Raw genomic sequence first — 24,189 nt, forward strand, 5'->3', positions numbered from 1 at the left:
ATCCACTTTTCTACTATTTACTAATATAATTTTGCAGAAATATAAAAGAAATTCTCTAAATGAAAAAAACTTTCTTAAATTATTTAGCTTAAGATGAACTAAAACTTCATATAAATAATCTTAAACTTAGTTTAAGATTGTTGTCTATTTGATGTCATTGTATCTAAGTTTACCTAATTTACAATTCTCTTTTTTTTTTTTAAAATAATTTTTTTAATCACTTAATGATCAGTTTGAACAAATCAAATTTGATCTCAAACTAATAATTGTAGATTCAAACTAACTTTTATTTAAACTTAATCTCAAACTATTCATTATAGGTTAAAACCAAATACAAGTTAACCCTTGTTCTAATTGGACTCTAACTCTAATCCACCCCTATTATTACCCCATTATTAAGGCAAGCATTTTGTACAACATGGACAAAATTCAAGGTTCCTTCTGTCTTCCATTTTTGACAATCTTAGGTTACCTAGTTTGACCCTCCATGCGAATTCCTCACCATCTTGAAGTTTGAGGTGTACAATTTTAAAGCCAGTAAAACATCTTAAACTGATTTTCAGATCAAGGGAAGAGGATGAAGAAAGATGGTAAAAAGCTATGCAAGCTTTGCATATTGGCGCCTCAAAGGCTTTTTCTACTCTTGCTGGCATACAATTTGGTGCAGACAAAATATCTCCCATCAGATTCAGAGCCATATATTTTCAGGGCTCATTAAAAGCTTACAAGTTTATCAAGAGGGAATAGAATAAAGAAGAAATCACCATTGCTTCTTTCCCTTTTTCTTTCTCTTGTTGCCACTGCTAGTACTGGCACCACTGCCCTTGAAGCCTGATGCAGCGTTGGCAGTTCGGCTTTCAGAGGAGGTGCTAGCACCAATATTATCAAACAGCCCGGACTGCACTGCATTCTGAAACCACTCCACAAATTCCTCCTCAGTCATGGGTTCATCCAGGTTAGTCGGTGGCATCCAACCACCCCTTTGTCCAGAACTTGTTCCCTTGCTGGGACCATGCTTGGAGGTTAAACTAGTGTTCACATGAAAACTTGGCTTATGCGTGTTGGCCGGACATCTCATTCCCTGCAAAAAAAAAAAAATCCCATCATTTTGTGTGTAGAGGGGTGTTTACAGATTTTTATGCAGGTGTTCAATGAAAGGTCCACTCTATATCAATCTCCCCAATCATCAAAATTTATAATCCACAATGACAATAAACTATGCTTCATTTTCAAGGTGTTTAACTTGATACGAGTACTGATTCGTGAAGAGAGGAAGAAATGAAATGACTAACCTGACAAATATACCATTCATTAGCATTATAAACCTTGCTATCTGCACAAACATATGCAGAAGGCAAATCTACCTGCACATTTAAGAAAAAGCACAGCCACATCCCAAAATTATGTCTTACTTGATAAAAGTTACAGCTTATGTCTTATTCACTAAATTTATGGCACGAACTTTAGATAAGTGGCTAACTATGATAAAAGCCCAAAAAAAACCTGTGCATATAAGAAATTCTTGCCTTCTGCAGTAATCCGAAAATTAAGGGGTGGGAAGATTGTTCAACCCATCCATCTCCATCTTTTGCTAGATGATAATCTTTGCATTCCTTCAAAAGGTAACCAAGGGGGAAATATAAGCACCAGGAACAAAATTCTCTTATTGGCAGCAACAAGGTGCACCATGATTACAGAAAACTGGATCCATCTTATACTGTTAATATGTTCAGTGCCAATATTCATTAAAGGATGGCATCAAAAAACATGCAAAGTTCAGAAAGCAAAAGGGGAAACCTGGCACCATCTTGCTCGAGATTTTGATTTCTTGGTCTCAATCCACACATGAAAGTTGTTGCACTTTTTGCAGGCTATTAGCCGAGAATCTCCAATGGGGTCCTCAGTATCAGCCTCTGACCTTGCAGATCCAGGTGCAAAGAAAAAACCATGCCTGCCATTCTGGCAAATCAATCAAAATTAAAAGCCAAGTATGACAGCCATAGTAATAAATAACATAAAAAAAGACCAACAATTGAAGACTTGAAGTCACATAGAAATAATAAATGACAAATGCTGACTAGGCTACTTGCAGCATTGACAGTTGCTACTTTTGGCAGAAACTTGGAATATGATAGCAATCAGAAAAATATGGTTCTAATCATTCCCATTTAAACAGATGAAATTTTCTCTGAAGAAAAATTTAAGGAATGCAGCATGTCAAGCCACTACAAATTTTGATCTTCAAAGTATAACATTACTCAGGCTCACTTTTTGCTTTTTTTTTTTTAAAATTGCTTTTCATCAGATTACAAATGCTTATTGAGTGAAATAAGTTAGGGACTTCTTCTTGACAAAAGAAAATGGTAGGGTGAAAAACAAAGAGAAGGGCAAGAAAGTTCAAATTTAATAACAAAGAAAAAGCTGGGAAAAGAACAGGAACAAGAATTCAAACCTTCTGAGAAACATTTTGGAAACTACGGAAATAGTTTAGCAGCTCCTCCCTCCTCAATTCATCGTCATATGCTTTTCGCTTTAGTGAATCAAGGAGAACCTATAAAATTTTAATTGAACATTAATTAAAACAAAGTTTATAGAACATGAAAATGATTCTTTAACATGTTAATTTTAGAAGAAACCAAAAAAAGATTACCTCATAAGCATTCTGAAGTTTCTTAAATGCTTCTTCAGCTTTCTCATTACCCATGTTCTTATCAGGATGGACCAACATAGCCTATGATATTTGAAAAGCTATATTATGAATACATAAATTTTTATCTTTTATCCTTGGCAGGAAGAGTGCAAAATAGCAAATAATAATGCATATCTAAGAGTAAAGAAGTCCTGATAGCTATAAGACCATAATTTGGCCACTAAAACTATCAAAACATTTTTTGGTAGATCTGCATGACTGACTTTCATTAACAGAGCCAGCAGGTATACAGCAAGTGGAGAAATCAAGTTCCAATTAATAATAAAGATGTGACATACCCTTTTTTTATACTCTCGCTTCACTAAAGAAACATCAACATTCTCATATCGTGACAAGCCCAAAGCTGAATAGTGATCAGTACAGTTTAACAACCGAGCTACTTCATCTTCAGAAGTCATCTCAGAGTCTGCCCCACTGGTTGAAGGCACTCCTGCACTACGATCAGCAGATAACCCTGGGGCATTTTCAGAGGATGAAGTGTGCCCTGACTCACTATTGTCGCCTGGTCCACCTTGCATCCCAGAGGTTTGCTCATGGGGTCCATCAGTTCTTTGTTGATTTATGTTATTCTTTAGGAAGTATATCAGAGCATCACTTGAGATGAAAGACAAATTCAGTGCCAACAGCAAACCAAGCCATCCAACATAAGTCCAGGCACAATATATTGAGTATACAGTTGTAATTAATAGTGCAAGACTCTCATGGTTCAACTTGAATGCCAATCCTGAAATATTAGTAGGTATTAAACCTTGGAAGATCAGTAAAATAAACAACACACAATCAGGAAAAGGGAAAAATGATCACCTCCAAGGAAGATAATAAACACTGTAGTCCAAAAACTTCCATAAAACCATAGGAAAACAGCTCCTGAAAGAGCAACTACTATGATTGCAACGGTGAACCCAATAAAAAAAGCGACCAAAGCAGCTATAACCTGAGGATGCAAAGTTTTGTTCAACTACATAAGAAACCATGTAAACCAGCAGCTATTTTAAAAGATCTAGGGGTGCTTCACTAGCTGACAAAATAAGCTTCTATCACATGTAAGGATTATAGCCACAACTATAAAAAGAGAGAAAAAGAACAAAAAAACTGAAAATATGGCAGACTAAAAGTACATCTGGTCATGTATACAACCAAATCTTGATAATAATTTCAACAACAAAAGTATCAAGAATTTAGTTAAGAGAAAGCACCAATGCTTACCAGGACCATTAGAAACTTTGCAATCCCAACAATTGCAACTACAGAGAGAATGCTGCACCATATAACTGAAAAGAAACATGTCATCCCCATCCGCAGAAAAGAATCAATGCCCCTAAGAGCACAGTCCAACCAAACCATTGATAAATGGAGTAGTATGATTGCCAAATGTTTGAAAAAAACTAAAACAGCAGCATAAACTTTCTGAAACTTCATTCTAACATAATCACAGGCATTATAAAAGTTTGTTGTTAGAGAAACAAACAATGGCTTCTGTCTCTCCAACAACTCAAGTGCTGCCTTCAACTTGGATGAAACATGCACCCTTAAGCTTCTAACCAGTGCATTATTGGAAAACTTAACATTCTCCATTGCATTTTTAACATGCAATACATTCAGCAAGCAACGAAGGCCACTCTTTCCATGTTTTCTACCACGGCGAGCAATTGCTTCTCTTATATTAGGAGTTCGCAGTGAAGCAATATTTTCAGTATCACTACCAGAATTGCCCTTGGAAGAAACTGATTGGTCAGAATCCCGCAGATCTGTTGTTTGCTTCTCTTTTCTGGTAGATGCCCTACTTGCACCATCCACAAAAGGAATGCCTTGATGGTTACCATCTGGGAGATCCTCAGGAGGAAAAACCTTCACCATGTTGTCTCTACCACATCCTGTCTTATCAGGGACAGCAGACCTCAATTTTGAACCCTTTTTTCTGTGGCTTGATGCTTGATGATCCAAGCCATTCTTTTGCTGATTACTCTTCCGAGCCATGAAACAATATTTATCAAGAAATTGTTTACAGAAGATGACAATTCAATCCATTTTAAGCCATCACTGAAGCTACGCCAGGCAAGATGGATTCCACAAGAAACAAACTTTTCCAACACTTGAATACAATCTGTAAACAGAAAATTCAATCGGTCTGTATATTTCATAGGGATACTTAATACTGAAAAAGCAGCCAGAAAATTTCTCATAAACAAGGAAAGTCATCCCTAAACAGTTGTTTTCTGATCTTGCGTACACTGATGATACAGGACGGAAAAAATTACTTGATGAAGAACAACCATTTATGGAGGTAAGATAAAACTTGAAATCTACATAACCAGAAACTGTTTGACCTAATAGTGGCAGAACCACAAATACTTCACCCAAATTCTCCCTTGAATTGAAAACTTAGAAATGAACTCAAATGATACTTGAAAGAAACCTTTCCCATAGAGATCATTGAAACCAAATACTGAAAATGCTCAAGCTACTTGATGTTAAATAGCTATCAGTAAGATGCATCATATAGATTCCATATAAATCAACAATTTTTCTATAAATCTTTTAATTTCTCCCAAAAAAAAAAATCATATAGATTCCATATCATCAAAACAATTTCACTTCTATTATCAACACAACAAACACACAAAATTATTTCTACATCACTACAAGCTAAACTTTGCAGCAAGGAAATGCACTTGCAACTATAGATTATGCTGATATACAAGTTGAAGCATAATTATTTAACTCAAACTGAATAATATGAAGCCAGCAAAAAATAATTAAGTAATACAAAATAAGAAAATACCCATGTCAAGTATAGGCTGAAGTATCAAATTTTCAACCAAATAGAAATATCTAATAAAATCCTTGACTCGTATGACATGAACTCGCCTTGGCGATAAAACCAAGGCAAACCCATTTCAGAACCAAACCTCATAATCTTTAAAAAAAATAAAAATAAAAAAAAATTTTAACTATCCTCAGAAAATTTAGAAATCAAATTCAGTCTAACACACAAAATTGAAAAAAAAAAAAGGAAGTAAAATTCAATGATTGATAAAATAAAACCATAAACATAAAAAAATAAATAAGCAATTCATTCCACAGACAGACATACCTCAAGTAAAGCCAAGCGCTGGCACTTTGTGAGATAGCAAGAAGAGTTTGAACGCTAAGCAGAAAAAAAAGCCCTGAAACAAGGTGTTTTAGAGCATTAAAAAAGGGCCAAATAAAAAAGTGTTCTTGAACTGATTCTGTTGTAAAAGAAAAGAGAGCATGTCAAAACTGAAAAGTTTAGATATAAAAAATATATATATATACATTTGAGACTGCCAACAAGGCTAGGCAAGGCAAGGCAAAGACAGACTATCAGGAAGAAAGCTGATCGAAGTTGCGTTGTGAGTTAGTTGTTGCGGACTGTTTGGTTGACCTGGATATTGCTATATTCTATCGGCTGCCTAGGAATGCCCTGTGCTAGTTTGGTTTAGGATTCTCCCTCATTGGTCCCATGCAATGCAAACATATACACAATGATAGGCCTTGATTGATACAAACCGAACTCATCCCTAACACCCGTTTAGCTCATGTTCAGATCAAATGAAAAATGGGATGGCTTGATTTTGGTTGGATTTGTTATTTGAATTCACAACTCATTAAAAAGTTGATATTGTTTTATTTAATAAATAAAATGATGTCGTTTTAATAATTGTTTAATATAATTTAAACTAAATCACGAATTAAATCTAAATTGATTTAAGTTATTTACCCTACCCTAATCCAAATTAAGTTGAGCTCTCAAGTTTATCTTATTTTCAAAAAATAAGTTGATATTTTAATTCGAATTTAACTCAAATTTAACTTAAATAAATTTGAATATGAGTTAATTTTATTTGAATTTAAGTTAATTCAATTCAAATCTAATCTTACGAAAGCTTATCAAATCTTTTTTCAAAAATTATCTTTCTCCAAATCTATATCACTAATGAAGCACAATGATAAAATTAAATTTGTAGAAAAACAAATAGGGTTGGATTATATTTGAGTTTGTCTCAATAAGGTTTAATAAATATCAATTTGAATTCAAACAGTTTTAATTGAATTCAATTCAAGAATAATGAGTCGAGGTTTAAGTTTGATTAGAAAATAATTCAATTGTTAATTTGCTCTAAGTAAATTTAAATTTAAATGTTTGTTTCACTTTAAACTCAACTTGTTTTATGAAAGCAAATCTCATATTTGATTCAAACTCGATTATTTGATTTGAGCTCATAAAATAAGTTTGATTATTGACTCAAACTCAATTTATTCGATCCAAACTCGAATTCAAATTTGAACATATTAATTGTGTCCAACCTTAAACATAATTAAGCCCTCAAATTAATAAAGAATAATGTCCAATGCCCCAACCTATGAAGGTGGGCTTCAAATGACACTTCTCAATCTCATGACAGGCCCAGTTAAAATGTTTTGGAAGTGATTTTCACATGGGCTTCATAGTTTGACCCATTAAAGTTTTAGATAATATTTTTATTAGCTTTATCTTATAATAATAATAATTATTATTTATCTCTATCTTATAATTTCACATTTATTTATGTTATGGATATCTAATATAAACAGGTTGGACTGTATATTTCAAGGGCACGCAATTTTTCATGAATAATGGACATTAATCTTTCCATTTTATAATTAATCATATTAATTGTAATTATCAATAAGTTAATCCATGTATTTATTAATAAATATTTTCATCCAACAATCTCGTGTAGAATAATAGAATTTTTAAGTATAAATTTATGTAATGCTTTTATAATTAGTCTCATAAATTATAATTATATCAATGGCTAATTATCAATAAGTTAATCCTAGTAATGGAGATTTTCATTGAAGAATTTGGTGTCATGCAAATGACTCAACCCAAATTTACATCTATATAATAAGAGTCTAATGATCTTGAAGAAATGAAAAGTTACTAGTGTCTGCTAGCACATGGCGACCGAGATTATTGGCTCTTCTGTAATCTCTCTCTTTATCATTTTCTTTATTCAATTAACAGGTGCCGCTCACATTAATGTGATCACTTATGGTGCAATACCAGATGGCAGAACAGACTCAACTCAGTCTTTCCTTGACGAATAAAGGGCTGCATGTGGCTCAGCTGAGGCCTCCTCCACAATGTTTATCCCTAGAGGAAGGTATTTGATCAGGGCAGTGGAGTTTAGAGGACCATGCATGAATAGAATTACAGTTCAGATAAATGGAACCATTGTAGCTCCTTCAGATCACGGCCGTGCGCTCAGAAACTTGAAGAATTGGATTTTGTTTAGAAAAGTTGATAATCTTAATATCCACGGTGGCCGGCTTGATGCCAAGGTTACCAGGGAATCTGGACAGATATATTGCCAAGTTGGTGCTAGAGTGAGTTCTTGAAGTGCACTGGTTGATTTTATTCATAAAAGCAGTGCCTGACCCAGGGGGTCATCTGCCCCTCTTTTTTTGATTTTTCAGTTAAATATATGTTCCTTTATTTTTATTCAACCTTGATCATCAGATTTAATTTATCGGATGCAGTCAATAACATTAAACTGGGTGAAAAATATTGAAATAAGGGACTTGACATCAATCAACAGTCAGCTGGCTCACCTCGTGATCAATAGTTGCAGCAATGTGTTAGTCCAAAATGTGAAACTTATTGCACCGGCTGATAGTCCCAACACAGATGGCATTCATATTCAGTCCTCCTCCACATTTTAATCACAGGCAGCACCTTCCATACCGGAGATGACTGTATATCAATCGGTCCAGGTACCAGGAACTTGCTCATCAGCAACATCAACTGTGGCCCCTGGACATGGTGTAAGGTACTAAAAACTTGAACAAAATTACATGCTTATGTTATTATTATGCTAACATTGCTGTTTGGTTTTAACAGCATTGGCAGTCTTGCAAGGAGCTTCAAAGAAGATGGAGTCGAAAACGTGAGACTGACAGATGCAGTTTTCACAGCCTCGGAGTTCGAATCAAGTCATGGGGAAGGCCTAGCACTGGTTTTGTGAGAAATGTTGTCTTCGAAAACATCTTAATGGAGAACGTGAAGAACCCCATTATAATAGATCAAAATTATTGCCCCCACAAGCTTGGATGCCCTTATCAGGTACATGATGACATGGAGATTTCAAAGGTGATTTTGATTTTTTTTTTAATTTTTCCACCATTAACCGTATCAGGCTTCGGGTGTGAAGATCAGTGAAGTGACATACAGAAACATACAAGGAACTTCAGCTAATAAAAATTCTGTGACATTTGAGTGCAGTCGCAGTAATCCATGCAAAAGAATCCATTTGCGAGATATCAACCTTACTTACAAGAATGAAAACTCGAAATCTTCATGCAACAACATTGAGGGAACAAGTAGTGGCTTCATACTCATGCCCCCGAGCTGTCTAGCATGAGCACTTTTATATTCATTTATTTGTAGGTTAATTTTTTAGCTTAGAGTTGGTGTTTAGCTTTGTTAGTTTGTAGGTTTTTTCTATTTATCCCCTTTATGTATTACAATCAAGTTTTAATACTATCCCGACTTAGTAGGTCTTTGATTCGATCTGCATTGTTAAAGCCTATATCAAATAAGCTAAGTTCAATTTGAAAGATTGAACTCATTTTTGTAAACAAGTCCATATGAACATTCGAACCACTCTTAAGAATTTTTTTAGAAGAAATTTAGCAGCCGATCTTACCATGAGAAAAATGGAACTTTCTGAAACACTGAATTATTGGAGAACTGCTTCTCTATGGTGGTATTACTCTTGAGAAAATAAATCTTTGATGCTACAACTCACTAGCATTCTAATCTATGTTTAGTTCATCCTTGGAAGTTTATAAAAGATTGCATTCTAATCTATTATGCCAGAATTTTTTTGCTATTGAGCCCTCCTAAAAGTAGCACAGATTAAGCTCTTTCATGATATGATACATGTTTACTGACTAATAAAAAAATTTCATTCAAAACCACATGTACTACTTTAACAAAATTCTTACAAAAGCAACAATGATAAACTGTAATCTTTCACATGAACTGATATTTGCTGAAATATAATAGGGAACATATTCTCAAACAATAATATTTCATGCACTAACAATGGATATAAAACACCCATCAGCGTTTGTACCTATTGTTAGTGCATGTAGTGTTGCTAGTTGCCAAAGATGATTTCCTTTTCTTTAAGAAATAGAAAAGGGTTTATTCATAATTTGATTCACAGCAGATTTACAGTCAATAAGTACAATTGAACCAATACTTGCAAATTGAAAAACTGCATACCAGGACTAAAGTTTCTATCATACCATACAAATCAAGATTAAATGAATTGTATGCAATATAAAGGACCTACAACTCATAAACATCTTCTAAAATCTAAATTTGATAACAAGCTTGAGGCAATAGTGTCTGTATTAGAAGTTTACTGTGGTGCAAGTAACAATAATCAACTCCAGAGCAATAAAATTTGAATTCAATAACAAGCTCAGCGCATGACCAAGGTCACATCGCATGAAAATTACCAAGCTTAATATGTAAAACAGCAACTCCATTTCAATTCAACTTAATCTGCGGACATGTCAAATAATAAAACAAAATGTATGATCATCCGTATAAGCAGAATATGCATATAAGCAGCACATGCATATAAGAATTTAAGAACAAACCTTATTTACACAGAGAAAATTGTACTCCGGAATGCATGTGCCAAGAACCACAATGGGAAGGTAGAGTTGTTCTTGACAGAATACATCTCTTTCCACAATCTGCTCTTCCGATGATACACTAATACCTGCTTATGAGATGCTAAGAAGACATATTCATCAGTTTGACTAATTGGAAAAATGCTTGGAATCATTCCCCTTATACACCTAAGACTCACCCTATCAACTGTATGCCATTTTTCTCTGTAGTAATCCCTCAACACCCAAGTTTTCATCCACACATCAGAAATTTGAATCACAGACAAGCATCCATCTGATTCCAACAAATAAAACCTATTCCCAGACCCATAACAGACCTCGTCCGGCAATGTAATCTTCCTCCAAACATCACAATCCAAATCAAGTGCAAGTATACAAGAACTACCAGTCAACCAATGAAGAGCACCATTCACAAACACAACCTGATTTCTGTTCATGTGACTAAATTGGTCATCTTGAAATGAAACAAACTTTCTCCATTTATTCAATTCAGAATCATAAACCAAACATATGAAAGTCCCATCAGGTCTATGACCAAACGTTCGGTGATAACCAGCTAACACAACACTAAACTTATTCATAGTTAAATCACAAGCTAAACCAATCAAAGTGGCCTCACCATCTGGATGAAATCGAGTCACAGGCCTTTCTCTACTCTTGGGGAGCAACTTCAACTCTCTAGTCATAGGATTGCATACATAATAAACACCCTTATCAGGGACACTAGAGCAACACAACAAGCCATTACATGAAGCTCTGACCTTAACTCTATCATGTAAAAAATCCAAGGAAAATTCAGAGACGCCCCTTAAATTATCAACACATATAAGACTAGAATTTAATTCAGTTGAATCTGAGATCTCAACTAATAACATTGGATTCTTGGAAGACACTTCATTGTACAGTTGAACAAAATACTTGTCAGAAGCTAATCGATACCAAAGTTTGCACACTGTTTTTGTCCTAAAAAGGGACTTAACTGGCAATCTCGCAAGAATTTGTAGTAAAACTTCATCGGGAAAAGGACTCATCTTTTCAATTCATCACTCAGAATCTCAAATACCCAGTTAAGAAAATTAAAAAAAAGACTCAGATTTGTTTACCTTATGAAGATTTCGAGATGGGCGTTCGATGAAAGTTCTTTTTTTTTTTCTAAAAATGTTTTGGCTATAAAAGACATCATTTTTTAGAGATTAAAATGGATTTTTCTGTAGTTTATAGATCAAGGATCGAAACGAGGAGGGATTGTGAAGCTAATTTTGAGCAAATGAAGATGGGCGTTTGTGAGGTTTAGCGAAGAGCGATCGCCGATCAGGGATTTGCAAGAGATTAAATTCTGTAAATTTTGACGATGGGAAAGAGATCGGTTTAGCAATTTCGGAGGATAATATCAACGGCTATTATTAGTTTGTGGAATAAGATCAAGGGCCCATGCCAATTTGAATGCTGGGCCACACAAAAATTAGTTCAGCCCATGTTGACAAATTGCCAAATGGGAGTGGATTTAAGCCTATTGATATTCAAAGTCCAAACATCAACCCAGTAGGAAGGCAGTCCGGCTCAACATTTACACGGACCGATTAACCGGTGGTTAAATCAATGGACTGCTTAAATAAATATTAAAATTAATTTTATATTATTAATTATTAAATATAAGATTTAAATTAATTTTACCTAAAAATAAACATAATTTGATTGCGTATACACTTTAAATTAGTGGATGAAATGTTTGGTTCAAGTCAGAGTGCAATCAAGCAATCCAATTGCTAAAATGCTTATTCTGTAAATGGTTGTCATTTTGCTTAACAGATGACAGATCGACCGGTTAGATCAGCTGTTCCAAACTTTAAAAACCTTGGATACTCCTTTGCTGTACCCTGTCAATATTTTGGTTTTGATTAACCATCGTTAGTGAATTCATGCACTTACCAAATGAAAGGTTAAGGCAGCAGTACAGCAATATAAATCATTTTGACGATGTCTGATGATATGAATGAATATCTAATTAGATATTTAGATAATACATCATTATTTTATTAAATATTATTTTATTTTTATTTTAAAATTATCAAATCACATAATGATACATTATCGGAACACTCAAAATTAGGTATACATAGTTTTGTTGATTTTAAATTATATGATTATGCCAATATAAGAGATATGAAAAAGTTTTTTATCATGCATTTTCTTTCAGGGTACCATAAGGCTAAACAAAAATGATATTAAAGAAGTTCCAAATATTTTTCTTTGTAACCAACATCAATTCACTTGGCATTCAAAGATGATCTTGACTCTCTAAATGTCCTAATCTACAATACATCCTTTAGAAAACTTGCAGTTTTGCCTTTTAATAGGTTTCGAAACTTGCATTTACACCCCTAAAACCCAAACCACCACTGAATCTCCCCATTACTGTTGTTAACAATCGAGCCACGGAGCCAAGGCTGCCGAGAAACGTTTAAATTACCTAGCACAAGCCTATCAATGAAAATGTATTCTGAAGCACCAACAAGTACTAGCTTATGCAACAATACCACAAAGGAAGATGACTGCTCCAGAACACACGAAATAATGAGTTTAGATTGTCCTAATCGACTGATCAATCGACGGCATCAGCATATCATCAAGCAACCATAACAAAGAGTACCTATTGTTGAATCAGGAAATTTATTCAATTCTGTTATCAATTCTATCATGTCAGAAGGACCTCTACCGTTATTGTACAAATCTTCCGAATAGAATCCCACCACAAACAAGAGCACCGAACCATTTGTTGGACACAAATCTGCGATCCGAAAAATACAAACATTGAATGGAGTTAGCCAATTGATATCTACAGAAGAACAAACTTGAAAACATACGAGACTCAGATAAGTAAAACCCAATTTCTTTATTAAGTCATTTTCAACGTAAGGGCTGCTTCCACCATGTTTCCAAAAGAAAAGTGCTCTATATATATATATATATGCACATACGTATATATATCTTTTTTAAGCTGTTTCAACTACTAGAAGGAGTAAGATGGTTGAATGAGTATTTCCTCTAGAGGCTAATTAAGATAGAAAAAATCTTCATCTTCGCAGAAAGAAAGATGTTAACTCTATGGTTGGGAAAACTGCATATGTGATTAAAGCAAATACGCACTTTCTATTGCAGTCAGCACGGCTTGAAAGGTCAACTGTCCATATTTGCCGACCTAAATGCCCGGATGCTGCTGCCAAAAATGCATAATATGGCCACCCTGCCCCACAATAGAGTTCAAAAGATTAAAAGAGAAGTTTATTAGTAACATGACAAACAAAAAGCAAGTACATACCAATATCAGCATTGAATCCGCTGAGGGCAAGACCACTAACACAAGCAATTCCAAACCCAGAAATCCACTTCTTGGTTGAATCCCCAAATCTTAAAGCAGTAGACTTCACACCAACTTTCAGATCATCTTCTTTATCCTGTATCAAAGGCATCAAGATCTTTTATTTTATACCAAGCCAAGAGTGATGTAAAGGTTTTTCCTCATCCCATTTGATCTTGCAACCATGAAATCTTTAAACAATAAAACTGCATAAATTGATGTAAATTGCAAAACCTAATGCACAAATATATTTAACAATAAACATAGCATAAATTGAGAATGGATAAACCCTGTGAAAATAAGGGTGTATAGAAACCCAAATCAATAAAATTGTGAACTTCAAGTTAGTTAAAAATATTGCAAAGATTTCTTAAAACATTCTGTAATTTCCCTCAAAGTCTTTATTTTTTTTTTTCCCCCTTAAGTAAACAGATGATAAAAGAGAAATGATATTTTATAACCCATGAATCTTCCATTGCAAAAAATTTCCGACAGATTAATAGTCTAATTCCACAAAAGGCTACAAAGCATTAGTGCAGCCCAAAGTAACCATAAGCTTCATTAAATGTATTATTGTTATACCTGATGTGCATATATTGTATCATACACAAGTGTCCAAAAAACTCCTGATATGTACATTGGAAACACAACAGCCGGATCTAAACTCCCTTTTACTGCAGCCCACCCTAACAAGGCTCCCCAATTAAAGGTCAAGCCCAATACGCTTGAGGCTGAACAAGAATAGTTTTATTTTACAAATACATTAGTCAAACCTCGGCAGACTGTTCATTGAACAACAAAGGTATATAAACACCATTACCCAAAAGGTGAACCTCTTCATGAGGGGGTAAGAGAAGACTAGCAACAAGGATGACGCCCCCAAAATACGGCTGTTAGAGAAAAGATTGATTATGAGCTCTAAGGATCACAGACTTCATAGAAATGCAGTTGCCACTGATTTAACAAGATCAGCAAACTAAAACAGCTGAAAGAAAAGGAAAACTATGCAGCAGAAACATTCTATCAGAATATAGTGTTATAATTTTACCATGGAAAAGTAACTGTGACACTACCTATTAATTCCAGGGGTTAGATTTGCATATATTCACGTAGCTTATCTTAGCTGATTGTAGCTTTGTAATTCAATGCATATAAAAAAGAAATCATATATCTGATTAAAAGTAAGCAATAAATTCCATTCATTCTTTAAGTGGGATCTCATTTGCAAGAAAGTAACGATATATATTTGAAATAAGATTAGAAAAATGTTGCAGACGTTCATAATCACAAAAGCACGTATATTGTTAAGTTAATGCAACACCAACCTATAATTATTCAATTGAAGGAGAATCCCAAGACCCAAAAGCAATTGAAATCCAAGAAAACAAAGTCCTTGAAAATGTGTCAAAAGACCGCTAGCAACGGGCCTCAACTTTGTACGTTCCACCTGCATTCAGAATGATCTAATCTAATCAAGCCCCCAGAGTGCAACACAAAACCATTCAACTTATTACTACATGTTCCTAATGGTTTCACAAAATAATTTAAAAATCAAAACAAGTCTTCTATAAGTTCCTGACAACAATAACAATAAGAACATGTAATTTGTATAATTTCAGTTGGAATGCAAAAGTAATTACCTTTGTATCAATGCCTCTATCAAGGAGATCATTAACAGTACATCCAGCACCCCTTAAAAGCAGAGAGCCACAGCCAAATAGAGTCAACATCTTCAAATCAGGGAGGTGTCCAGGGGCTGCCGCCATTGTAATTGACCACATACAAGGCCAAGCCAACAGCCAAGTCCCAATGGCTTATCGAGGCGGGCAAGCTTCGCATAAGGCCTGGCTGTTCTGGGTAGAAACAAGTCAATCCATGAAATGTCATTGCTATTACTACCACTTTCTTTCTCTCCTTTCTTGGCTATACCTGTATGTGTAGTATAAATTCTAGCAATGGAGACGAATCTAAGACTTTCTTCGAGATTCGGAGTCCAACGTTGAAAAGGACGAAATGGGTTTAAATTAGGGTTTAATACGGGATGAGCGTGAGAGATAACTGTTGATTTAGCCGTGTTGGCCAAGAGAGACAAAGAGGGTTTTAATAGTCTGAAACGTGAAGCTCGAGAAAGTAAAAAATTCGCCATTTTGATGAACTGTTTAACTGGGGCCTCTTTGTTCTTGAGGTGGTGCCTGTGTCTGATGGATCTTGCGAAAGAATGGATTCAAAGAATAAAGAGCGGCGTTGAAAATAAATTAGAATTGCAAATTAAAACAAATATTTTGATGTCAAAAGGAAAAGAACCTACTAAATTAAGCATTATCATCAGGTTACAGAAGGAAAAAGAAGCAAAGAAGATGAAGTATAAAAAACCAACACTTGTTTGACATATCACAGATTAAATTAAAACATGAACTTCGATAAAAAGGAACCTGCATTTTTTTTAATTTTAAATTTTGCTCAAACTATAAAATTTTGTAAACATTTAGGTATAGAAAAGTTTGATCAAACTATAAAGTGTTCAATGCGATAATATTAATTTATTTTTAATTTAAAATTACTCAATCAATATTTGTTATTATATATATATATATATATATATATATATATATAATTTTGTAAATTTTAAAGAAATTTGATTTTTTTGTAAAAAAAGTTGAAGTTATAATATTTTTATATCTAGATTGGTTTTTAACCCAATCAATCAAGAGATTAATCTAAATCTTAATAAGTGGTTAAACTAATGATATAATAAATAAATATTAAAATAATATTCAATCAAATAAAAATATAATTTAATTATAATAATACCTCGTGACTTGTCAATATAATCCTCGTATTTTCATTGCATATTATACTTAATGTTTTAAAACTTAAACTAAATTGATTCATTTAATCAGTAACTAATAATTAATTCATTTAATCAGTAACTAATAATTAATTCAATATGTGTCAAAACTAAAACTTGTTTATGATTTAACTATCAAATCAATTTGATCAAACTTTGATGCTAATCATTTGTTTAAAACTAAGAATAAAAAGATTAATAATTAAGGAGGCATAAATACAATTGAACTAAAAATAATTATAATTCAATATCCATTCATTCGGTATAAATATATTTTTAATTTTTAATTTTGTCATACTTATGTTATCAATCTCTTCAACCGATATGATATAAAATCGTTAGACGGCTCTTTGATGAGATAAGAGCCAACCCGTTTCTAAAAACATTGATAGTTCCATGAATAAAATCCATAATATTGTCTTCATTCCTTGTTAACGAAACGAGACTACAAATAGGACACTCTAAACCAAACCATCGCTTGATGATAAAAAGTTATTTTTTTAAGGCACCACAAAACTTTTCAAGCCATCCATATTTTCTTCAAGAGTCCCTCCCTCCCCGCCCATGTTGTCTCCAAATCTTCTTCAGCCAACTAAATCAACTTCAAGCAGGCTGACGATGAAGGAGAAGTCTCTGGTGACAGAAGAGATGAAAGCCAAGGCTGAAGTTTATTACGGAGCTGAAACTTGCAGAGATAAGTTCATGCTGTTGTTAGCTGACAATGGTTTGCCCCTTGGTCTCCTAACGATTCATCATCAAGACATTGAAGAATGCGGGTATGTGAAAGAATTAGGGTTCGTGTGGCTCAAACACAAGGAGAAAAGAGAGCTGAAGTTTGATAATGTAGATGTGGTGTTTGACATTGAAGTTACTGCATATTTTGAACAGAACAGGATCAAGAACCTCACCGGTGTCAAGGCCAGAGAGTTCCTGATTTGGATTTCTTTGCGTGAAATTTATGTTAACAACAATTCTCCAAATGGGTCCAATATTACCTTCAGGACCCCTTCTGGTTTGTCCAAGTCTTTTCCCTTGTCTTTGTTCCAAAGCAGCCATGATTTCAAGGAGGTGAAGAACTCGAAGAGGAGGATATTTGCACTGTAAATATTTTTCACTTGAAGATAATTGTATAACAAAATTATCAAATAAATTGTTCATCAACTGTAATGTATGCATTTTAATATATTGAAAATATTTTAATTTATGTTTATTCTAGGTTTATATGGTTTTGGAAGGTTAATTACGTTGGCTTGGTTCCTTCCTTGAAGTAGTGGAAGTACTTAATTAGAAGCAGAATATGCTGAAAAATAATGCTTGTTCAGTTGGAATATGCTTTTTTAATGGCAATTATGTTCTCTATTTTCTTTCGGTCTTCCACGCAACCAAAGGTACAGGTCACAGGAGCTTTGAGAAACTGTTGCTGTCATGCTCATGCAGCAACCAATAATATTGGCCAAACGAAAACAATCCAACTGGTTACCAGAAACAAACCACTTTTCTCTTTAATATTATTTACACTTACACCCAGCAAGCATATTCCAATTCCATACAGATTCTATGCAGCCCACTCTTACTGATTGTACTTTATTTTATAGGGTTAAATTCATTGCGCTCGAGATAAGAGTACTTTCATAAATGAATTGAATTCAAACTTATTCAAAAATTCAAATATTATTTTCAAATTCATTGATTCTTTTGGATTAAAAGTTTCAAACCAATATTAAGATAAACCTTACTTAAGATTCAATATGGATTGAATTTAACCTTAACACTAATTTTTCTTTTTTCTATTTATTTTTAATACATTTTATAAGGCAAAATTTGGAAATAAGAAATTTATTTAAAGATATAACATCTAAATTGTTTCTCTAAAATTTGTATACTAATAATAATCACTAATTTTTATACTAATAATCACATATCACAATATCATTGAATGTTATTTTAAAACTATTTCTAAATCATTTAATCATATAGTTATACGTCATTATTAATACATAACTTAGTATTCATTATTAGTGTATATATAATTTGTATGGAAGGAGAATTAACATTGCTATTATACAATTAAGATTATCTTCCCATTCCTTCATCAATGCTCTAACAAATACCGAAAAAGGATCCCCGAAACATTTGGAATATCCCAACTAACACTTAAAGCCATCGCATTCCAAGAACAAGATACTATGGTAAAACAAGGCTTTGTTGTACTTAGTCTTAGTGGCTTGGTGCGGGTCTTCCACTATGAAAACTTTCATACGATGATCTTAAGAATTATCTAGTGAAGAACAATTCATGAGTAACCAATAAATCATGGCTCCTCCCGCATATCTGTCCTCCTCCTGGCCTGTTGCGCCAACCGTGCATCCCTCTCCCTCTCAAATTCCCGGTAATCAGCTCTTTGCAAAAAGGAAACCTTATCCAGATACTGATTTGAGCTCTTCTTATAAGCATCCAACTCCTCCTCCAGTCCCTTCTCTTCCTTAAACTCTCCCCAATCCTTCTTCGTCTTATCAAGCACACTCAGCTTTGGTTTCTTCTTAATCTGTTCGAGAACAGCATCAACAGCAGAAGTTGCAGGACCTTTGGCCTTTTCAGATGCCTCCTTTGAATCAGCATCAACAAGCTTCTTAACTTCAATTTCTTGACCAGCAAACTCCCGTACCTCAATTATCTGGACAAAAAATAGAACAGTGAATCATTATGAGCACAATGTTCAAAGAAAGCCATTGCAGGTTTTCAAACCACCAACCGATTAAAAAGAACTTAAATCTATCTTCAAGGCTAAAAACAGTTCACATAAATATTAAACGACCTAAACATTAGATTATGGAGGAATAAATGGGGAAACAACCCTTGCCCATCAATATTCAAATGATTCTTGAAAATCAATTCCAAAATATAAGGGGAAAAAAATAACCTACTATGCAAAAGACCATCTTTTTGTTCATATACCCCACAAGGTCATTGTCAATACCAGGAAAAACGTTCTTATTACTAGAAACTCATTAAATTCTGAAGAGATAAAAGAAAAAAGGAAAAATTGCGATCACCCCGACTTTCCCCCTGCCTGCTGCAGCAGATGCAGCATCCCTGACTGCTGACAGAGCAGCAGCAGCAATTCTCTTGGTGTCATCACTGATGTCACTAGATCTCGTTTGTGGCAAGATGCCATCCTGCACATCTTGCTCAATGGATTGTTTCTTCATTGATGCAAATCCCAAATATTGCTTAAAGTTCTGCAGAGCAAAGTCAAGGGAAAGCAAATAAAATTAAGGTTCATTGTCCAAATTATTTCCACGGCAAAAAGAAAAAATGGGGAAACCTCACATTGGTTTTTGTCTGCACAGTTGTATTCACAGATAAACTAGGCTTGGTTTTGAATGTCCTTTTAGGTACTCCTTTATTCATCTCCTCCCATATGGCAGCAATCTTCTTATCATAATTATTAGTACCATTTTGCTCAACAATAGATCCACCTTGTGGTGTGCCCTTTTGTGCCAAGCCTAGATATGTAATCCAACTCTGTAAAATAAAATCAAGATTGAAACTTAAAAAGCCAACTAATTTTGAAGGTAACTCCACTAAAAATAAATAATGAGAAAATCCTCACATTGGACATCTGTGATGAAGTTTTATTTACAGTTGAACTAGGACTGTTAAAAAATGCTTTGAGCGTCTTATTAGAAGTCCCTCCATTCATTTGCTCCCACATGGCTTCCACTCGAGTTTTCAACTCTACCACAATAAAAGAACACATTAGCCCCTTTATTTTGCATCAATAATCCTTCATTTAAAAAATTAACTTTGGTAAATATGGACACTATGACATCATAACAAATGAACAAGAAGAAAAAATGAAGAGCAGCAAGTCCTAAATCCTCACCAATACCCTCAGGTTGAGACCCCAAGCTTCGACCACTAGCGACATTGCCTGAAACACAAATGTCCACGTGATCAACTGCAGGAAAACATAAATTGCACGCACACTTCCAGTGAATGGACTAATCCATCTTGACCACCAAATTTCCAATTAAGGTCCCATCTATCTGACAATCCAGGTAGCATTTTAATCCGCCCCCCAAAAGAAAAAGGAAAAAATCGCCCGAACCCGTATAAAGAATTCAAGCAAACTCAGAACATTTTTCCAAGTGGTAGCATTGAACAGTCAAACCCTAAAGCCTTAATCCCAAATCCCTAATCTCAAAAATCTACTCAATAGTCATACATAAACAAGAATTCCTATATCTTCTTTCTTTATTAAAAACTTGAAGCGCTAGCAGTTAATATGAAGAACAAGGCAATACAAATTCAAATTAAATGAAATTACTTGAATTTTGATAGGAAAGAAGAAAAAATAACACCTGAAACATCGATTCCACCGCTTTTGGTTTCCGCCATCGAGATTAAAACCTTTAGAAAATAAAAGTAAGACAAGTGGATTTGAAAAGAACTGGAATTAGGAAGGAACCCTAGAGAGATACTGAAAACTAAAAGGAGAACAGGGAGAGGGAAACGCAGAAGCTGCTCTGAATTAAACGTCGTCGTATAAACCAAATTCCTTTTATGCGCGATGGACCGGGCCTGGTCTGGACGCTTTGGCAGTTTCCCAATCTTCAATACAATAAAACATAAATGGTTCACATTAGCTTTCTAAATATTCTTTTTATTTTCCAATGAAATTTAGCGTAAGTTGATAGAATAATACAAATGAAAACATAAATGTTTCAATTATTGCCAATGTTTTAAGTCATGCGTCACATCGACTGATCTACCAAGGAATCAATGATAAATCCGGTTTTAGTTCGATGATTAAAATTTGGTTTAATTATCAAATTCGATTCAACTATCATATTGAACCAATTCAACCATTGTGTTGGAGTCATGAACTTAATAAAACTCTTCTTCTAAATTGATATTAAGGATGAAGAAACTCCAACTTATTTGGAGAGAGTATCAATTCTAACTAATATCTTTGAGTTATTACTGTTTTTTATAGTATTAATTATAAAAGATACAAATTGAATCTTGGTTCAGAATGATGACTAAACATAAGAATCATTATATTAGAAACATTCATTGTTCAATATTAAGTAATAAAACCATTTTTGAATTATAAATACATCATATTATTATCATCAATTCGTTCGATCAATTAAAATAATCGATATAAAGATCGACATTTTAATTAAATCAATGTTCAATCTGGTTATAAAAACATCAGTTATATATAATATCACTTTTGTAAGTCTTCAACAATCACTAGGACATATGTATGAATGAACCAAATTCCATAACCAAGTAATCAATTAAAATCCAATCTCAAAATCTAGTGTTTGAAGTTAAAATCTTGATTATAACATTGAAAAAACCCTAAAAATATAATGCATGAACCCCATGAATTATACCATATAAAGAATGCTAATCTATGCAAATACTCAACCAAAAATTGAAAAAAAAAGAACAATAATGGTGGGTTTCTTTGGCCAATCTTCTCTTTCGTGTGTGTTGCTTTTTACTAGCATTTCTCGTCTTTGCTCCCTCACAATCACATGCGACAGTCTATAGAAGTAAGGTAACAATTGATCTGTTGAATGAGCTTTGCTCAAGAACCAACAATAAAAGTTTCTGTTTGGCGGTTTTGAAGCTGAATCCTGAGTCTACTTTAGCCCTGAAAACCCTAGATTTAGCTCACAATAAGGCCACCACCACTCTCAGTCTAATCTCTTCACTCATCAAGAAAACAACTGATCCTGATTTAAGGGAAGTTCTGAAGACTTTGACAGGGCCATTGGTGAAGTTGAAAATGGTCAGAAAGCTTTAAACTCCAATGTTTTTTATCAGCTTGGCCTCGAAGCACGGCATGCCAGTGAGAAAGTCAATAGTTGCAGAGGGGAGTTGAAAGAGCCACTGCCTAATGCACCATCATCAGTGCATGAAGAGTTTAAAAATCTTTTTAATATCATTTATATTATCCCCTTCTATTTGTCTGCATCAAATTGAAATGTTTTCACCCCTCCCATTGATCAGTGAAATGAATTAGAGAGAGAGATGTCATGAATTGCAGATGTGGGTATGTTCAGATTTCTCATGCATTGTGCATATATTGCTTTTTAAACCTATACTTTCTATGTAAAATACATTGGATTATGGGTCTTGTATTTCTAGTTGTGTATCTAGTTGCCAAGTGGCACATACATGATGATTGTCTAGCACCTTATCACATAAACATAGATAACTTACACTAAGAACGTGTAGATAATTTTGTCTTAATTTACATATATAGTTATATATATAAACAAATATATGAATTTCCACTCGATGTAACAAGAAAGAATAATTTTTCTGACTAAGAAAATGTTCTAACTATTCACTCATAATCATATATCTATGCAAGAAAATGTTAGATGTGGCACATGTAATGCAAAAAGATATGTATCATTCCAACCGCACATTAAATACAAAGTGATTGGGACACATAAGACTATTTACGTTGCATTAAATGAACCAACCTCCTTTCAATGTGTATGCGTGTAAACACCACTTCCATGTGGATTGTATTAAACATGGAAAGTATAGGTCAAATATGGTGATCCTATTTTTTACCATAAATATAGGGTTACTATGTTTATATTATTAACTACTTTAAATAGTAATCTGCCTATTGCATCAACTCTGGAAGCAGATTAAGAAGAAACAAAAAGCAAAAAATGGTTTCTTTGAAATGCTACTTTTTTGAGGCTTCAATCTTAATGGCGATGCTAGTCGTGGCACCATCATTAGCAGGGTTGGATGTGAAGGTGACAACCGGCGTTGTTAAAGATAGTTGTTTCAAGACACAGGATCCTTCTTTCTGCTTGGGGGTTCTGAATAAAATTCCTCAAGTAAGTAGTGTGGATCTTCCAGGATTAGCCAATATCACCATTAACTTGGCAACTTCTAATGCTACAAAAACTCTTCAACGAATCAAATCATTGATCCCAAAAACATCTGAGAGACAACTTAAGGAGGCATACACCTCTTGCTCTGAGCATTATGATGATGCCATTGGTGACCTTGATGATGCTAAAAAAAACTTGACAGAAGGTGATTCAAATGGTGTCAATCTATCAGTTTCAGCTGCCATGGATGAAGCCAGTGATTGTGATGATGAAATAAACGACCTCCCAGCAGATGCTTCAATCATCAAGGCCAACCAGGATCTCAATAAGATTTGTGATATTATTTTGGCTATTTCTAAATCAAATATATGAAATCAAATTATTGATAAATTACTGGAAATAATCGACTCCAAATGTACCAATTGCTTGAGTTACAGTGGCTATTCTATCCAAGTCTAGATTTTAATTTTATACACAGATTTTGATCCAACATTAATTATGTCCACACTCCACTATCCATTCATCATCGTCCTAAAAAGGAGCACAAGTCTATCTTTATTAAAAACACATTAAATAAATATGAAACCAATAATTCGAATCAAATACAAAGATGTAAACCTGACAACCAATAAGAACCAACAACAAAGAGTCTATCGAAAAGAAATCTATATGTAAT

General features: G+C 34.0%; 7 protein-coding genes across 9 annotated transcripts; 3 read left to right on the forward strand and 4 right to left on the reverse strand.

Moving 5' to 3' along the window:
• Positions 1-588: 588 nt before the first annotated feature.
• On the reverse strand, positions 589-6,184 carry LOC123221220. 2 transcript variants are annotated; one of them, XM_044643991.1, is made up of 11 exons: positions 6,008-6,178; positions 5,805-5,877; positions 3,917-4,814; positions 3,515-3,644; positions 2,989-3,434; positions 2,651-2,731; positions 2,453-2,551; positions 1,798-1,959; positions 1,527-1,613; positions 1,293-1,364; positions 589-1,081 (listed from the first exon to the last, which is right to left on the reverse strand). In XM_044643991.1, exons 3-11 carry the CDS (start codon positions 4,685-4,687, stop codon positions 761-763), a joined length of 2,169 nt encoding a protein of 722 aa, XP_044499926.1. In that variant the 5' UTR covers positions 4,688-4,814; positions 5,805-5,877; positions 6,008-6,178; the 3' UTR covers positions 589-760. The 2 variants fall into 2 exon arrangements, 1 of the variants encoding a protein (XP_044499926.1); XR_006503240.1 differs by having other exon boundaries at positions 1,066-1,081; positions 1,504-1,613; positions 6,008-6,184.
• A 1,677-nt stretch (positions 6,185-7,861) lies between these two features.
• Positions 7,862-8,742, forward strand: LOC123221576 (polygalacturonase-like). The gene is made up of 3 exons (XM_044644400.1): positions 7,862-8,104; positions 8,447-8,547; positions 8,619-8,742. The coding sequence occupies exons 1-3, from the start codon at positions 7,862-7,864 to the stop codon at positions 8,740-8,742; spliced, it is 468 nt and encodes a 155-aa protein (XP_044500335.1).
• Positions 8,743-9,883: 1,141 nt separating this feature from the next.
• On the reverse strand, positions 9,884-11,801 carry LOC123221807 (F-box protein At5g49610). The gene is made up of 2 exons (XM_044644722.1): positions 10,391-11,801; positions 9,884-10,292 (listed from the first exon to the last, which is right to left on the reverse strand). The coding sequence occupies exon 1, from the start codon at positions 11,455-11,457 to the stop codon at positions 10,396-10,398; it is 1,062 nt and encodes a 353-aa protein (XP_044500657.1). The 5' UTR covers positions 11,458-11,801; the 3' UTR covers positions 9,884-10,292; positions 10,391-10,395.
• Positions 11,802-12,632: 831 nt separating this feature from the next.
• On the reverse strand, positions 12,633-16,276 carry LOC123220100 (4-hydroxybenzoate polyprenyltransferase, mitochondrial-like). Its single transcript, XM_044642112.1, is given in 8 exon segments — positions 12,633-13,214; positions 13,574-13,670; positions 13,746-13,881; positions 14,367-14,508; positions 14,597-14,674; positions 15,110-15,231; positions 15,425-15,594; positions 15,597-16,276. Coding segments are annotated over 8 exon segments (1,149 nt in total). The 5' UTR covers positions 15,931-16,276; the 3' UTR covers positions 12,633-13,144.
• Positions 16,277-16,985: 709 nt separating this feature from the next.
• LOC123220529 lies at positions 16,986-17,842 on the forward strand. Its single transcript, XM_044642777.1, has one exon. The coding sequence runs from the start codon at positions 17,197-17,199 to the stop codon at positions 17,734-17,736; it is 540 nt and encodes a 179-aa protein (XP_044498712.1). The 5' UTR covers positions 16,986-17,196; the 3' UTR covers positions 17,737-17,842.
• An 849-nt stretch (positions 17,843-18,691) lies between these two features.
• Positions 18,692-21,187, reverse strand: LOC123220054. 2 transcript variants are annotated; one of them, XM_044642049.1, is made up of 6 exons: positions 20,997-21,187; positions 20,519-20,566; positions 20,246-20,370; positions 19,963-20,157; positions 19,686-19,871; positions 18,692-19,306 (listed from the first exon to the last, which is right to left on the reverse strand). In XM_044642049.1, the coding sequence occupies exons 1-6, from the start codon at positions 21,031-21,033 to the stop codon at positions 18,944-18,946; spliced, it is 954 nt and encodes a 317-aa protein (XP_044497984.1). In that variant the 5' UTR covers positions 21,034-21,187; the 3' UTR covers positions 18,692-18,943. The 2 variants fall into 2 exon arrangements, with proteins under 2 accessions (XP_044497984.1, XP_044497985.1); XM_044642050.1 differs by lacking the exon at positions 20,519-20,566.
• Positions 21,188-23,308: 2,121 nt separating this feature from the next.
• Positions 23,309-24,008, forward strand: LOC123221904 (pectinesterase inhibitor 2). The gene has a single exon (XM_044644878.1). It carries the CDS (start codon positions 23,343-23,345, stop codon positions 23,883-23,885), a length of 543 nt encoding a protein of 180 aa, XP_044500813.1. The 5' UTR covers positions 23,309-23,342; the 3' UTR covers positions 23,886-24,008.
• The last annotated feature ends 181 nt before the right edge of the window (positions 24,009-24,189 follow it).

Source organism: Mangifera indica, chromosome 7 (assembly GCF_011075055.1).
Source record: "Mangifera indica cultivar Alphonso chromosome 7, CATAS_Mindica_2.1, whole genome shotgun sequence".
In the NCBI taxonomy this organism is placed as follows: Eukaryota; Viridiplantae; Streptophyta; class Magnoliopsida; order Sapindales; family Anacardiaceae; genus Mangifera; species Mangifera indica.

What these genes read in the sequence shown, in the direction of transcription:
- LOC123221220 (XM_044643991.1), bottom strand. Translation starts at nt 4,687, where the DNA reads ATGGCTCGGAAGAGTAATCAGCAAAAGAATGGCTTGGATCATCAAGCA. An exon ending in AGCGAGAGTATAAAAAAAGG is followed by an intron (nt 2,732 to 2,988) that starts GTATGTCACATC and finishes CAAATATCATAG; the next exon opens with GCTATGTTGGTCCATCCTGA. An exon ending in AACTTCAGAATGCTTATGAG is followed by an intron (nt 2,552 to 2,650) that starts GTAATCTTTTTT and finishes AAAATTTTATAG; the next exon opens with GTTCTCCTTGATTCACTAAA.
- LOC123220054 (XM_044642049.1), bottom strand. Translation starts at nt 21,033, where the DNA reads ATGGCGGAAACCAAAAGCGGTGGAATCGATGTTTCAG. An exon ending in CTTCATCACAGATGTCCAAT is followed by an intron (nt 20,158 to 20,245) that starts GTGAGGATTTTC and finishes TTTATTTTACAG; the next exon opens with AGTTGGATTACATATCTAGG. An exon ending in CTGTGCAGACAAAAACCAAT is followed by an intron (nt 19,872 to 19,962) that starts GTGAGGTTTCCC and finishes TTTGCTCTGCAG; the next exon opens with AACTTTAAGCAATATTTGGG.
- LOC123220529 (XM_044642777.1), top strand. Translation starts at nt 17,197, where the DNA reads ATGTTGTCTCCAAATCTTCTTCAGCCAACTAAATCAACTTCAAGCAGG.
- LOC123221904 (XM_044644878.1), top strand. Translation starts at nt 23,343, where the DNA reads ATGGTTTCTTTGAAATGCTACTTTTTTGAGGCTTCAATCTTAATGGCG.
- LOC123221807 (XM_044644722.1), bottom strand. Translation starts at nt 11,457, where the DNA reads ATGAGTCCTTTTCCCGATGAAGTTTTACTACAAATTCTTGCGAGATTG.
- LOC123221576 (XM_044644400.1), top strand. Translation starts at nt 7,862, where the DNA reads ATGTTTATCCCTAGAGGAAGGTATTTGATCAGGGCAGTGGAGTTTAGA. An exon ending in ATTGCCAAGTTGGTGCTAGA is followed by an intron (nt 8,105 to 8,446) that starts GTGAGTTCTTGA and finishes TTTTAATCACAG; the next exon opens with GCAGCACCTTCCATACCGGA. An exon ending in GCCCCTGGACATGGTGTAAG is followed by an intron (nt 8,548 to 8,618) that starts GTACTAAAAACT and finishes TGGTTTTAACAG; the next exon opens with CATTGGCAGTCTTGCAAGGA.